At 46.4% G+C, this 16,382-nt stretch overlaps 2 protein-coding genes across 9 annotated transcripts in view; one reads left to right on the forward strand and one right to left on the reverse strand.

The window, feature by feature from the left end:
- myo9aa (myosin IXAa) overlaps window positions 1-11,501 on the reverse strand; it is a 63,657-nt gene extending 52,156 nt beyond the window's left edge. For all 8 annotated transcript variants that reach the window (XM_035532162.1, XM_035532157.1, XM_035532149.1 and 5 more), the window contains exon 1: window positions 11,199-11,501. The gene's annotated coding sequence lies outside the window, so the exon portion shown is untranslated. The remainder of the gene's footprint in view (window positions 1-11,198) is intronic.
- A 231-nt stretch (window positions 11,502-11,732) lies between these two features.
- senp8 (SUMO peptidase family member, NEDD8 specific) lies at window positions 11,733-13,748 on the forward strand. The gene is made up of 2 exons (XM_027010671.2): window positions 11,733-11,822; window positions 12,179-13,748. Exon 2 carries the CDS (start codon window positions 12,212-12,214, stop codon window positions 12,848-12,850), a length of 639 nt encoding a protein of 212 aa, XP_026866472.2. The 5' UTR covers window positions 11,733-11,822; window positions 12,179-12,211; the 3' UTR covers window positions 12,851-13,748.
- The last annotated feature ends 2,634 nt before the right edge of the window (window positions 13,749-16,382 follow it).

The following is a 16,382-nucleotide window of genomic DNA, read 5'->3' on the forward strand; positions in this document are numbered from 1 at the left end:
TAGAACAAACAGGCTTGGGCGCTCTAACGGAGCGGCTGGTGCACGCCCTGGCAGAGCGCTGCTCTAGTTATTTACTCTTGTAAGGCCCACTGTGCCTGGCCACACACACTCTGAATAGCGCACACCTGGCTGAAGAGAGCCTCTAGGTAACAGACCTGAGTTTAGACAACAAGGAGATGAACACGTCGGCCTTACTGCAGCCCAGGGAGGTGGGCTTTCACTCAAATTTGACTCCTGCAATAAATATTAAGCAATAACCGTGCAAGCACTATTAATGTTACAAACCTGAAGAGAAATCGGGAGCAAACAATGTTACAAAAAACCCCAAACGAAACACAGTAACTGAAATAACAGGTTATTATAATCCTTGTATCCAATATTTTCTTTTATGAAAAACACTTATTCAGGCCTCAATTTCCTTAGTGTGCATGTGTGCGCAAGTTTGAAAAAGAGCAAAAATCAATACTGGCAAATGACACCAGGGAGCATGACGATACAGCTAACCAATCAGCATCCAGCTCTCCTACACCCCGCCAGCCTATCCCTTACTGTCCAGACATATTGCTCTAACAGACCGCACGCACGCACGCACGCACACACACACGCACAGAGAGAGAGAGACAGCACCAGCCCTACCCAGGCTGCTTAAGGATCTTGTGCCCGGAGCACTGCCCTCTGCTGAGCCCTTGCAGGATTTGGGGGCCTCGTAGCCGAGCAGATGGCCAGTGTTCTGCTTAAAGGACGGCGGGAGACTTGGAGGAGGAGTGTGGGAGGAGCCCAGCCTGCTCAGTGCTGCTCCTCGCTCACCCCCCCCCGGGACAAAGGACTGCTGATCCACTGCTCTGCTGTCAGCCCCTGGAGGCCCTGCCTGAACATGGCGTACCTTGCAGAAGCCTCGGGAGCTTGAGAATGAGGAACGCTTTTGCTCCTTTGCCTCTCAAAACACAAGTCGGGCAACATTGCCGGCATTCCAGGCCTCCTCGGGAATGATGGACTTGGCACTGGCATCCGCGTGCTTTCTGCCCGAGTAGCTGTGCGTGCAAGCGCTACAGAAGCGCCGCAGTGCACACGTGCCCGTGTTAACAAATCACCCTCGTCTGGCAGCGGGACAAAAAGCCCATTAGCGGAGCGTCTGAGTGAAGTGGACGAGCGGTGATGTCATGGTGCCGCAGGGCAGGCGGAGGAGAAAGCCGGAACGGCGCTCCTGGGGAGCTGATAAGGAGGGAGGCGCGCCCTGCGACTCCGACTCCCCCATGGCGGCCCCGGAGGGAAAACTCCCGCCAGCCTCCCCAGCCTCTGCTAGAAATGACTTATTTACCCGCCAACAAGATACAGAGGTCCATTCAAGCAGCGTCTGGGGCATGATGAGTGTGATACAGAGAGTCAATTAGTGAAATGGGGCCATTGTTTCGACATCCAACGTGCGAGATCTCTTGCAGTCTATCTGCCTCCAGTGTACTCGGCCTAAGCCTTTTTTGAGCAGCACTGCCTAATTATAGACAATAGACACTCTGTTGGGAAACCAGGGACAAGTCTTCGCCATGGAACCACAGACCCAGACCCCCCCCAGCCAGTGAGGCTGAGCAGTACAGCGAGTACTGGCCTTGCAATGTAGAAGGCTACAACTGGCTCTGTAATGAATCAAGGCAACCCTCAGACTAACAGTCAACAGGACTGGTCTGAAAGTGTTCTGATAAAGTAAGCCATCTCAATGAATCATATATAATCCATGTTACATTAATAATTTGCTGTTGCAATTTTTTTGCAAGGCTCGTCGCAGTTGTAATACGTGGCAAAATAATGTATTTTAATAATGTACCGTTTCATCTAGACCACGTAGCCGGTGTGTAGATTTCGTCTGTCAAGGTCTCGGTTATGAAGCACTGGCCACCTCCACAGACGTGTATGGATGTAATGGGCCATGGAAAGACAGACTTCCCAGGATCTACGTACCCAAGCGCATTCCCCACTGCTTTTCCAAGGGCTCAAAAGCCACCGCAAACAGCCTATGATGCTCAGGAGACCCTCTAAGGAAAAGGATATTTATGTATGCAAAGTTTTTTAAAAAAAAAAGCAATGTATGAACAACTACCATCTCAAAAATGGTTGCTGCATTCTTCTTCTCATTATTATGACAAAGAAACAGCTTTTAAAGTAAGGGGAGTATCTTTTGGAATTCATATAACAAAAAGCTTTAAAAATTATTTGAAGACAAAACAAAAAACAAAAAAAAAAATGCTGAAATGTATCTGGAAGGAATTAAAAGCCCAGGGCCCTTAAACCTGCCAATAGGCACTTCACAACACCACTCTGAGCCAGCTGGCAGAGGCACGTCATGGGCACGGCCTTACTCAATCTCAGGGGACAGCATCAGGCCGAGGGGAGGCTGGGGCCCTGAGATAACACAGGCCTGCAGGGCGAGATGACTGCACAGATACGCGCTGGCCGGCAGCTGCGTCTCCGGCTGAACTGGGCTGGGGGGGGATACCAGTCCAGACTTTGACATGGCCTGCGGATTACGAGCCAGAGCCAGCAACCCCCCACCCCAACAGACATGCGTGTGCTCGGGGAGATCTCAAGCCACCCCGGGTGCTGCTTGGGCCGATCAGCCTTAACGTCACCTGTGTGAGAGGTAGCGAAGACCTTCCCAGACTGGCGGCTCAGCATGCCAACCTGCAAGTCACCTTACGAAGGACTGTGGCAGCAGATGGACTAGACAGCCAAAGGATCATAGAGGACCCCATGCAACAACAACAACAACAACAAAAAAAAAAAAAAAAAAAAACCTCAGGTACACTTGAAGAATGATAAGGAAACGACAAATCATTCATGAAATCTGACATAGCATCACGGTTACCCAAGTTTGTCATTCCACTGATAACTACAGAGACACACAGCGATACAAGGAAAAACATCTGCTCTGAAAACTGATGAAGCAGACCTGGGTCATTCCGTAGCGCGACCAACGGGGTGTTTGTGCCGACTATTACAGACGGCGTTGTGTTTCAGAAGGCCCGTGGGTCAGGGCTGATGAAGAACAAGACATTTCCTGTGGAGAAAATGAAAAACAAAACCCGTTTCTGGGTTTTGATATGTTTTACATTCCTCTCGTTTATCTCGGCCAACGTAGTCCTGTCCCTGAGAAGCAACCCCCCCCCCCCACCCCGAAGCAAAAAGATGAGAACACTTCAGCTGTGGGTATCATGGTGGCTTTGATTACCAGCCAAATCCTCCTACTGATGTGCTCACTCTTCTTTTACTTGCAGATATCTAGTGAGGATAGGAGTGGGAAACACAATCAGTGTCTCGGGGAGTTAAGAGCACTACATCTGTAAGGATGGTACTCAGTGGTGCTAGTGCACTCACAGGACGTGAATCCTCTGATTAAAGCTTGAATACCCTGCAAACAGCTACCAGATCTGTGTACATGTGTCTGAGCAAACAAGCTCTTCCTAACTGCAGCACGGTTACAGCATGCAGAGCTCAGAAAAGATTCAAAGTCATGCGTTTCTCCTTTTGTGCCAAATTGGTCACTGCAGCAGTCTCTGCTTTTTTCTGCGATGTATGCTACACGTAGGTGTTCACACAGTGATTTTACTGCGCGTCCTTCCCGGCGTCAGCCTGTGACATTTCACTTTCGGAGACCGAGCCCTGGGAACATTGCCATGATGTCCACCCTGCAGGCAAGCCAGGCAACCCCCGGAGAAGCGCAGCCAGCTGTTCAGAGCGCCTGACCGCAGTCCGGCGCAGAGGCGGTAGAACACTGCTGCACTCCTGCTCTGGGTTCTCTTCCTCTTATAGAGTCAGCCCTTTCGACTCATGTGCTCAGCACCCAAGTGGCAGTGTGGGCGGACCCAAAGGGGCTGAAGGGAGGATACAGGATAGAGAATGGAAGAGAGCAGGATCAGGAAAGAGGTGAAAAAAAAAATGAGAGGAGGAGTGGGGGTGGGTTTTAGGGCCTGTCTAAAGTCAGTCAGCAGCTTGTCGAGGAATCACACACACACACACACACACACACACACTCCACACTCTATAAAGGGAGAGTAGTGACATCACTCCTCGCTGCTACTCCCATCACCAGCATTGGCTGCTTTGCAGACTGCAGAGAAGGATTTGCAAGGCGAATGCCCCCCCATCAGGCCTCAGCTTTGGCAGGCCCGTTAGCGAGCAGCACTTATGAAAAGCCCTTTGTGGGATATTCCCGGCTCTCCTGATTCTCCTGCCTCTCCAAGATTACCATGTCACAACAAATCTATTCTCGACATAGCGACGTCGCTAAGTGCCACGACGGAGAAACCCCCGCCTGTTAAACGACAGTCGTGCCCTGGAAGCGTTTTATGATGAGCCAACAGCATTTGGCCATTTCTGCCACAGAGGGGCAACTCCAAACCTGCTGGCTGTGCATCAACAAGTGAGACTACCCAAGATTACCAAGAAGTAAATATAGGAGCTATATTTAAGCGTGAACTGGCTGGGGAAAAAAAACAAAAATACATTAGTTCTATAAATATCCCCGTGACCACATGGTCACATGACCCGAGGACCTGTCTATTCATCATTAGCTTAAAAACACCCCAGGGTGTAGAGACAACAGCGGAGGCAAGGGAATATTACTTACTGATACCTTTATGAAACAAAGCCAACACATATCCACAGCTTTTTCCTGCATTTCCTGCTTCGAGCAGGAAACTGGGCATGTTTTCCATTGCCGATGCCGACACATAAAACGGCTTCAGCACTGGAAAGATGCTTTCAAATTAATTAAATGTAGAAATAAAAGCCATCTGTTCTGGAGACGTGTGGCCTACAAACAAGGGTCACGCTGAAAGAATCAGACTTGGCCATGGAACATACTGGCCCAAAGCACGCACCAGTCCACCTCATAAAAGCGAGAGCAGAATGCACGTTCATTACATGTCACCAGAGAGCACGCGGAGAAACCGATTCAGGCTCCAGAAAGGAATGAGTGGGCCATGCTGCAAAATACCTCCTTCTCCATCCGTCCAATACTCCATTCAGCACAGGGCTGCACATTAAGTGAACAGTTTGATGAGCAGACTTTAGCAGACCGCAGAACCAGACAAACACACAAGCCAGGCAAACGGGGTCAGATGGCCATGAGTGTGCGAGCGCTCGCCTTTTGGCCATGTCCCGCTAGAAAGCCGTTTATCTTCACTGCTGAGACCATCCCGGGGGGTGGGGGGCTAGTGCGGCTGATTGGGGGTCCGGAAAGCAGCCACACGCCACGGCCCTTGACCACTACGCGCGCTCAGCTGGGCCTGGCGGCGATCCAGCCTCAGCGCCGGTTATGCCGCACGCCGTTTTGTAATTGAAGAGGAGCGTGGGGGCCGAGGGCGGACCCCTCGCTCCACGTGTAAAAAGAAACCGCAGGACGGCGTGCCGAGCGCAGAGCTAAATGCTGCCAGGTGGGAGCCACGATCGTGAAGCCATCCAAAATCCAGCAAGGCTCCCCATAAAGTCTACAGGGCCATGGCGCGGAGGTTCGTATAGCTGAGTCTACAGGTGCAGAAGAATTAAAAAAATTATTCATGCTCAGCTCCGCTTCAAAACACAAATAACTGCCAAGGACGACGCTGAAACGTTTCCAGATCAGACTGGGCATGCTGGTCTGTGTAGTCCCTGTGTAGTTCAACATGACCGTTATTTGGACAGGCATCATTCTGGCTACACTATTATTTTTCTTTAACAGATTGAATTACCTGATGAGCCAAAAAAATAATAATTTCAGTATTACAGATAAAAACATTACGGCACACCAAATGATCAACTAGTCTCCAGAATAGACACTAGAAATTCCAGTGCTCCTGTGGAGCCGAGAATTCCTGCAGTGGTGCTGTGTTTGTTGACAGCAGTCATGCAGAAGGAAAAGGACTCGTGAAACTGAGGACTGAGGCAGTTCTGCCCAACGTGACGCTTTCACGGCCCGGTGAACCGAGGCTCTGAGAGTAACATCCAGGACTTTTCACGACAAGTCAGGACACAGTGTCATGAGAAAAGGATCGAGAGGACAAATCGAACCAGAGCTAAGGCTAGGGCTATGCATGGTTAACATTGTATGGGAATATAAACTAAAGACTGTCGCTTTGACTGCATCACAAAGTTAGCTGGTCCCCTCCCCCCAAAAACACTGTTCATGAAATCAGAACAGCGGTTCCTGAGCGGAGCTGCTATTATTACCGCAGGCTGCACCGGGGAAAGTGGTGTCGACAGGGCATGAGCAGCCGGGGCCATCTGCCCCTGTCTGTGGTGGAGCGTTTCCCCACCCCAGCATGGGCGCACCCACTGCCTGGACAATGACCCCAGCATGGGCGAAACAGGAAACATGACTAAACCTTCTCCGCAACCAAAATAATCACCAGACTCTGGCATTTCCGGGTTTGGCAACTTTAGAGTTGTACACCTTAAACCATCTTGCTTTACTAATATATATATTATATTATATATATATATATAAAAATAAAATTAAATGCATGGTATCAAAGTGATATCTTAATAGTGCAGAATAGGCTGCTTCTGAATGATCAAGGCTGACCAAGGCAAGCTGCGAAACATATGGAGTCGCCCGTAGCCGTGCGGCTGGGGCCACGGTCGCCTCGTCACCAGCTTTAGGCACACCCAATTTCTCCTTTACTCAGGGCCGGCCGCCAAGCCGGGCAGCCTCAGGCCAGCGGGCTGCCAGAGCAGTTGACCCAGTGTCTCCCTGCGGTTGCCCGGAGAAGGAACAGCTTGAAATGTGCCGTTGAGGGTTCAAATAGGTGGAGGTCAGCTGTGACATGAAGATGGCCCCGTGTTCTGGCTAGGAGGCAAGAGTGAGATGGAGGGTTTGAAGAGGGCAGTTTTTGGGGGGCTACGCCATCAATCTGCAGCATTTGAAAACAGTGGAGAGAAGCAGATGTTTCCAAATAATGCTGCTGTTGATTTTGCTCACCTCAGGGGGCTCTCCTCTCCGAGTGTTAGGTCACAGGCCTGCGTTACATGATCCCATCCACAGTATATGTGGAGCAGACAGCAAGATCATATATTATAAAGCCAGAGAAATCAAACCCAACATTTGAATATGGAAGAAGTGCGTAAATAGAGCATGATGTTCATATTTAGTTGCCGTCTGAAGACTGTAGCCAGTGCCGTGAACACTACCACATGCTGATCAAAACAGCTTTCCAAGGTATCAACAAAAGGATGCCAGATGCCACGTACATGAGGTCATTATTATTGTAGCAATATTTATAAAACCTAAACCACTGACCATATGTGTAGTTCAAAAACAATCTATACATCACAGCACTCAAGTTTAAGGAGACCCTTGAAAATGTAATGAAACTGGTCAGTGTCTGACTTCAATGAAATCAACATACCTGGTGGTCAAGACTGGCACCAAATTTCATCTAATGGTCACAAAGACGTTTCTGGTTCTAGATTTTTCTCCAGCCATCATCTTTCCTTCAATACTGAAAACACACTAGAAATCCAGGCAATTCAAAACAAAACTAACAAAACTATCGTAATGGCATCTTTTTCAACTGTCCTTCGTACCTTGAGTCCTTTAGAGTGGAGCGGTAAAGCAGAGAGCCATACCACAAACAGGCAGAGGATGCAGGCGACACAGGGCACAGTTGGATGGGGCAGTGCCTGCTCCTGTTGTCTTGAGAAGCAATGCCTTCTCCATGCCTGTTCTTCTGGTACATGTCAATCAGACCCATCTACCCACTTAGGCAAGAGATGCAATGAATTTAGATTTGTCTCAAAAAAAAAATTAAATATAAAAAAGTTTGAATTTTTAAGACGTTCTAAAACAGTTCTAGCTTGACACGGAGGTGTTGGATAACACCAGCATTATCTAACTATTACTGTAGCACATACAAGCAACATTAGGCCCTGAATCTTTTTCTTTAATTAACAATGAGGAAACAACTGAAGATTAAGGAGCTGTCTGACCAATATGCCAAGTTAGCGGACGTCTCCCCAAAAACTAGCAAGAGACGGAGCAGCAGTAGACCATCCTAATGACTCAGCTTTTTGGCAACAGGAGACATCACAGCAGACAGTCTGAAGTAAGCCAAGATGAAAAGTACAGGACTCCAATTGATTTACCAGATCCCCTGTCTAATTCACAATACAATCTGATTGGCTCATGACAAATCAAAGACCCATACAAAAACAGACCCAAAACCCAAGGAAAACGGATAGAGACCCTACATATTAACTGTAAAGAGAGAGCATTGTGAGAGCATTGTTTGGAATAACTGACGACCAGGTCTGGCATGACACGTTACTGACATCCTTCCCCATCTCAATTAGAGCTCTGGTTAGCAGCTGACTAACTGGCCGACTAAATACTATTTTGAGAGAATCGATATCGGATGACATTTTTTCTGGCATCAGCTGAAGGTTTGTTGTTTTTGGGTTTTTTTTGTTTTTGTGATTGTACAAAAGTTGAGTTTTTTGTGGACCTTTAGATTTCGTGGATACATTTTTTTTTTTAAATATTTAAAATGGGTGCACTGCAGAAAGAGTGCAGAACTTAAAGCGAGACAAAACAGACAATAGTGTTAAATGTTCATTTAAGTTAAGCAATTGTGTCTCATTTGTTATTAATATTAAATTGTTGAAGTTTACAAGATGCAATAATAAAAAAAAAAAAAAAACAACAACATTGGCATTATATACATCAGCCTCACTGCTCTCCAAATATCGGCCATTAAGAAATCTATATTAGTCCACCACAAGCGCTGACAGCAAACATCACTGCTACAGGCAGAGTTCAGAGAATGGAGAGGTAGTTCAGAGAACACCACTAGAGAAGGAGCGCTGCATTTCAAAGGGGCACAAGCTTTTGAAGGATATACAATGAATGCTACAAATCAAGCAAATTCACGCCAGCAAAGGAAGACCGTCTCTGGTAAAAGCAGGATGTGCAAGATTCTCACTACTGTGTGCAAACACAACCACCTGCCAGCTCCAACAGGAAATTAAAATGTTTACCTGGAATTGTATCAAACAAGAGGGCTAGATGAATGGACATGCAAATTTACAGTGATCAAAGTTATCCTGCAGCACACAGATTCACGATTTAGTTAAAAGTGCATGAGGAGAGTAAAATATAAAATAAAAAGGATACAATGCCAACAGGAAATTCAGATTCAGTAGATAATTTTGAACTCTGCTACCTTTAGAAGCTTAATTTGAGAGAAACATTTTCAGTGCAGTGGCGCTAAGCCTCTTTATATGGAAATCTGCTAATGTAAACCCAGCATAATAATGGCCTGTCCATTAGCGCTGAAGCTGGATACTGAACACCAGCATGTCTGATCGAGCCCTTCAGTACTTGTGTGAAGTTTCGAACACTTATATAAAGGAAGTGTTCAAGTCATAGCCCTTCAGCACAGTCCTGTCAATCTTAACAAACAAACCCTACCTCTTAGAAAGCAAGTGGGAAAAAGAAAAAGAAAAAATTCAGTACAGAGCACTTTGAGGTTAAATAAATGTAGCATTCTGAGTCCTTAAAACAGAATCCTCCCAGACCACACAGAAATCTTGGTTCCACAAAGCCTTACTAACTTTCTGTATAAAAGTTAGATGTCCAATATTTCCCTCCCCCAAAGGTCTTGTTATTGGAGTTATACAGCATTTTTCATACCAAGAATTTTGCACGCAACATTACAATTTTATGAGATGGGTTAAACTTTAGATACATAGCAACAGCAACCATACTGGTACATTGTGTGGCTTATCACTGCGGCGTGCAACTAATCAGCACGCACAGTCCTGATGGCTGCGTGCAGCGTCTCTAAGCCTGCCCGTCACGGACCTCCACGAGCACACCCCGTTTGGCGCGTTCTCTGCAGGCATGGAGGTCAGGCGGCAGCATCTGGTCCTACACCATCTAAATATTTGATGCCGTTTCAAACATCAGAGGATATTATGCACGGGTTCTTTTTTTGCTGTGTTTAGACTGCCCCAAGCATGACGTTACTTCACATTCTCTAGGTGTTGAAACCCGGGCTGGGCGCATGCGGAGCCACTGCTGGCGTGTTCGCAGTGGACAGCTCTCAGGGCGGTTCTCTGGTCTGATGTCGAGAAGCTCAGCTGTCGTGCTGATGTCAGCACCCTGCACCAGCTCTTTCAAACCACCTAACAGCTGAAGCACACCAGCGGGATTCTTCTGGGGTGACTCTTGTCTCCTGGTGTGGGTCTATTGAGAAAGACTGACACTGGGGTTGCAGAACAGCGCTTCATTCTTTTACTACACACACACACACACACACAGGGCAGAAGTGAAGACACATATTGACCTGGATCAAGTGGGCCTGGACACAAATTATGAGTTTGGAATGATTGACCTGGATCAAGTGGGCCTGGACACAAATTATGAGTTTGGAATGAAAGTTATCTTACATAGTATGAGCCGGGAAAGGGAACGTGCATTTGTTCCTGTCAAACAAATTGTGCACCAAATAAGGAAAACTGAATAAGACTTGGGATTAAAGTCTTGAGAACTTGCAAAGTATTTTAATAGCATTTTTGAAAACCAGAATTAGGTCACCGTTGAGCTCACCAGCACACAGTGCAAAAAAAATAAAAATTCAATTACTTCAGACAGACGCTACTGGGTCACTCAAAACAAAACGGCAGCCGGCCGGATGACTAGGCAGTTTTGGCACATCTTTACAGCACTGCCCTTACGGGAGATGCACCAACGCATCATCTAAGAAAAGTAGGAATACACCGACCTCTTCTAAATAATACATCATCTCCTCCGCTCTGGACATCTGTCACAAACTCACAGTTTCAGACATCAAAAAGCATCACGCTGTCAGCAGTTAACACGTGTGCTCATTCTAAAATTTCCAGAAGTCTAATATTCTTATTTCATAAGAGTTTCAGTGGTTAGGTTACACCCTTCATGGCAACGCTGTTACCTGTTGACAAAATCCAAAAATAAAATATTGGAAAGTAGCCTAATTAATAGGCATATTTTAAGAAACAAGATGCTGTCTACACATTGAAACAAATAAACGTCCCTTGTAAAACATAAAACCAAATTGAGATGAGATTAACTATTTAAAGGCATCGTGGCAGGGTAAATTCAGTCACTACTGAGACATGAACTTTAGCTGTTCATCTGGTCAGCTGCAGAACTAAATCAAACTTCGGCACAGTAAAGGAGCAATACCCACCTCCTAGAGTTGAAAATAATCCAGTTTTACTGACCGATGGCGGTCCTGGTTCCGGACGGAGAGTTCTGCTTGCGCCCAGGACAAGCTCACAAGTCCGCTGTTAAATACCCCGGCGTTCGATATTTTGCCCCGCTGTACCTCTCAAACTGCCCTTCACACGAACTTCCTTCTGGCAAAATGTTCATGGCACTGGGCCATTTTGTTTCACCACATAAAATGAGGAGGATCTCTTCGCCACTCACAGTCCGGGAACTGCGAGCGTCAAACTCCGCTCTCGGGCTTTTTTTTTTTTCTACTGAATCACTGCTGCTTCTCGCTTCATCGTGAACGCGCAGCGCCCGTACCCGCGACCACAAAGGGAGGGGGGGCGGAGCCAACTCGCGGCGGTGGGAGGAGGCCTTTTGAAAGGAGTCCGAGACGGTGATTGGTCGCGACGTTTGGTAACGACCCAGTCATCCTCGTGGACGTTTGAAGGCTGTGAGGGAGACTGAGTTCTGCCCCGCAGTGCTGTCGTAAAATTGTTTTGTACGACAGCTGCTGTGCGCTGCCGGCTCTGCTACGTCATTGTTGCGCTGAGAGGCGGCCGTTATGACAGCTAAAGTTGGTTAACCGTCCCTTCACAAGGTAACAGACAGTGACTGTTATTCGGATATTTGCTTTTAGACTTTTTTGAACAACTAACGTTAAAGAAATGTAAAAAAAAGTTAAGGTTTCCATCCTTTCAGAGCGTTGGTTGTTTCTAAACGGTGGCTAGCTAGCTTAGCTGGATCGCTAAGCTAGCTGGTTAGCAACGCATTGCAGCAGAAGAGATATTTTATATCTTATATATCTTACTCTTGTTGAATCTGTTTGTACCGCTATCGATGCCCTGGAATTTAGCCAAGAAAGGGCTTTTGTCTTTTTAGTGACATAAACTGACTTCTTAGATTTAGTTGCGTGTCTAGCGACTTAACTCTGATGTGTTCATGTTCATCCTCTAGTGAGCTGCTGCCTTCGGGAAGGAACCCTTGGAAATGGACCCGGTTGTGCTGAGTTACCAAGACAGCCTGCTCAGACGCTCAGACGTGTCCCTCTTGGATGGCCCACACTGGCTCAACGACCAGGTAATTGGTTTCGCGTTTGAGTACTTTGCCACAGAACGTTTCAAGAGCCTGGGCGAAATGGTATGTTTCATCAGCCCTGAGGTCACCCAATTCATCAAGTATGCATCCTGCCAAGAGGAGCTCGCCCTTTTTCTGGAGCCGCTGAGACTTGCATCCCGTCACTGGGTCTTCTTGGCCGTTAACGACAACTCCAACCAGACCGCTGGTGGCTCCCACTGGAGCCTGCTCCTCTATCAGCGCAACACAGGCCATTTCTCTCACTACGACTCCCAGAGTGGAGGCAACTCCTTGCATGCACGGCGCATCGCTGCCAAGCTGGAGACATTCTTGAGCACTGGAATTAAAGTGCCCTTTGTGGAAGAAGCGTGTCCCTCTCAGCAGAACAGCTATGACTGTGGCATGTACGTCATCTGCAACACAGAAGCTCTCTGTGAGAGTGCTCGGCGAGAGAGCTGTGCTCACCTTCCTGCCCAGACAATCACACCTACTTACATCACAAGGAAACGGACAGAATGGCACTCCCTCATCCAAAGATTGGCTAAGGACTGAATTGATACCCTCTAGTTTCACCTCGCCCCTCAGTGGGTAGCAGCAGTGAGTAGCTTTTTCTGAGCTGCTTTTGGTAGTGAGCAAAGTGAATACTTGCAGTAATAATTTTCTCCTACGTCTGCGGCGCAGCAGTCACAGTAGTTGGAGGTTTAAAGCATGCATCAATCAGAGGAAACTCTGCCTAACTCATCTCAACACAAATGCAGTGCACTTATATTCATACATCCATGAGAGGGTGGAAACTGATGGTAAATATAGTCAGCTAACAGCACAATAACAGACTGTGAACATAGACTGTTAAATACAAGTAGATGAAAGAAGTGAGTATGGCCACTTCTGTGACGTGTTAAAATGAATGTGATGCTTGTTTACAAGACCTTTTGCTCAGGGTTATTTTAAGAAGAAAAAAGCGAGAGAATATGATCTGTGTTCAGAAACAGGTTCGTACTGTTCGAAACAATGTTCATCAATTCCTTGTGAACACTGAGCCTAATATGTGAGCTCAAGTGCTAGCTGCAATGCAGAAACAATTTTCTGCTGCCAAAAAATGTGTGCATTTTAAGCCTAAAAAGTATAGATTCTTACATTAGAGTACAAGTGCATTGATGCTCTCAACAGACAAAATGCTTTCTGTCTTCACACCAGCAAATGCATGACCTTTTGTACTCCTGGTTGTTCTCATCAGCTCACCATTTCTCAAAATAAACCATCAACTGTATAGAAGGAAACAAAAGCTTGTATTGTGTGCATAGAACCATAGTAATAATGACCATTTAAGATGTTTTTGTTATTAATTCTAGTTGCAAGTTGCAACTAAAGTCTGGAATGGTGTTTGGATTATTTGACAGACAGCATAAACAATGGAAGAATAAATATTTGATTAACTATGACAATTTAATATTGGACTTTATTCAGTTTTTTTAAATTAGGAGTTGACTTCTCAGATTTAGAATTTGAGAAGTTTTGGGTGTGTGAAAGAACCTGCATAGTAAGACTGAGGGATTTGAAACAAATCAATGGCTCAGAGCAGAGACAGATATTCTGTTTCAAAGCCTGCAGCAAGCGAAGGTCAGTGGAAGCAGGGATTTTTCCATCAGGCTTGACCTTCTACTTGGACACAGAGAGCGAGGAGAGATTACTGTGTCAGCGATGTAGTGGTGCTGAAAACTAGCTCTGACACTGAACAGGCCCCTAGCTTGTTGCAGGCAACATTCTGCAGATAACTCACACTTACCAATACCTGAGAGGGGATATCAGCATTTTCAGGTAATGGCCATCTAATATATCAACGTCCCTAGCTCCATATTAGCTGAGCAGGAATAGCAGGACGATTAAGACTAGGAAGAAGACAGTCTATTGAATGACAAATAGTAATGACTTTATTAGGTTTTATTAGTCTCCCTGGCTTTACAGCGCAACATGCAGTAAGGTGGTGCATTCGCATGCCTAGATCGATGCTGCATAGTACAGTGATCATTCTCTGAGCTCATCCCCCCACAAGGAGCCCCCTGTGACTTCCCAGGTGTTTCACATTATCTCTTTGAAGGAACACTGACCTTGTTCCTGTGCTGTCAGGCCAGGACTCCTTCATACACATCCTCTCAGGCTGTATTGTAATATGCTGCAGATCTCTCTGAAGTGTAAACATATTTACTGCCTTGCCATCTCTCCCAGTGAGCCACTGGGACATCTAACTGTGGCCCTCCAGCACACACAAGCGCCCTTGATCCATCTTGGGGTGATGGCATGTTCATGTCTCTAGCAAGCAGCATCTGAAACCCACTAGACCCATTTGAAATCATTTATAGCTTATTTACTAAGGAGGAAGCCTCCATCAATGTAATGGCAATCCGTTGGCTGAAAGTCCCTCAATAATTTTTTCATCATGCATTTCTGTGTTCCAATGAAGAAAAGAATGCCTGATGCCACAAGACAGACTCACTCTTTGTAACACATACACTTTTTTTTGGCACCTTTATCATAAAAATATACTATTACACTGAGGTTTGTAACGTGAGGGCAAGTTTTTGAACTGCTCCAAAGACTATACATAGCATTTGCACACTGTCCTTGGCTTTATGATAAAAACATCCATGACTGACCCCAGTCTCAGTTACTACAAAGAGAGAGAGAAAACGATCATAAAAAGGGCTTCATATGCAGCTGGGCGGAGCTGGCCGCATCAGCAGGCTGCATGGATTGGCTTAGAGCGTTGGGCCTGGCATTCACATTACTACCCCCCCCCCCCCCCACACACACACGCACGCACGCACAGCGCAGACCTTCCGCACACGGCTGAGAGGACAGACCATGACCAGCCAATGAGATCCCTGTAGCCTTCCCCTGCAAATGCTTGCCACCGGGGTGTCCACATGCCTGGAGTATATTTAGCACTAGGTGACACAGCACGTCCCACTCTGTGTAAACACAAACATTCTTCTTTATTAGGTTTCCTAGCTAACAAAAATCACTGAACGTGCATCACATTAGCAGCAGACCAGGTAGGACCGCAGGTCTTTTAGCATTCCAGTGAGAAGCTGCAGGACTTCAGACGTCATGGAAATGATCTCTGGAGGTTATGGCACTATTCCCCACGAGAGCCTTTCAGGTTCGGGAGATAGATGAGGCAGACTGGGCCTTTAGGTCAAGTACATAATCATTATAGTCATGACTGCTGTTTTTGAAGACAACAGTGCACATGTTCACATAGAGGCTAGAAACCTTACAGTAATGGCGGTACCCTTTAAAGATGACTTGCATAAGATGCCATTCAAGTTTTTAATTTGCTATCTTGGTATTCCCACAAACGTGAAGTTGAGCCTTCTCATCTTAAGAAATCACATCAGCACACCAGTCCATCTTTAGCCAATTATCTGCTCTCAGCAGTCATCAGTAGGCTCAACCGATTCCCAGAGGTCACTGGGCTTCTCCAGATAACCCCCTTCCTGCACAGTCAGTCAGGTGCCTGTGTGGTTCAGACCTGCCTTATTACCAGTAACACTACCCTGGCGTAGACAGAGTCAGGGTGTAGCTCCATCGTTAAACTCGCATATGCCCCAAAACCTTACAAGGGGTGTGGGGAGCAGTCCGCTCAATACTACAGCACACAGTGCAGGACTTCTGAAACACCATTAATGAACAAATCCATATAGCTTTTTCATAATTAACAGATAAAGAACACTTGTGAACTAGAGTACCGATGAGGCCTGGGGGATGTTGAGACTGATTAGTGGTGTTTGTCTCCTCTAGGTGTCAGTGAGCGGAACTGCAATTTTCAAATCTGACACACTTGCTGTGCTTGTAAACTGAAACAGCTGATACATTTGAAACATCTTACTGATAATCCCCATTGCAAGGATTATTAGAAAATCCGTGCTTTATGCGGGTGTTTGGCAATTACATGTTAAGGCAGATTTGAATAAAGCTCAGCGGGAGTACACCAAGATCCCTTAAAGTGTATGGTTGAGATCAGCAAGGCTGCTTTAGCCTGGTCTAGGCTGCAGTGAAACCGCCACTGCGTTTGCTCCTTAGG

Source organism: Electrophorus electricus, chromosome 1 (genome assembly GCF_013358815.1).
Source record: "Electrophorus electricus isolate fEleEle1 chromosome 1, fEleEle1.pri, whole genome shotgun sequence".
NCBI lineage: Eukaryota > Metazoa > Chordata > Actinopteri > Gymnotiformes > Gymnotidae > Electrophorus > Electrophorus electricus.

Excerpts from the sequence above, each read along its gene's own strand:
- senp8 (XM_027010671.2), top strand. The coding sequence starts at position 12,212 with ATGGACCCGGTTGTGCTGAGTTACCAAGACAGCCTGCTCAGACGCTCA.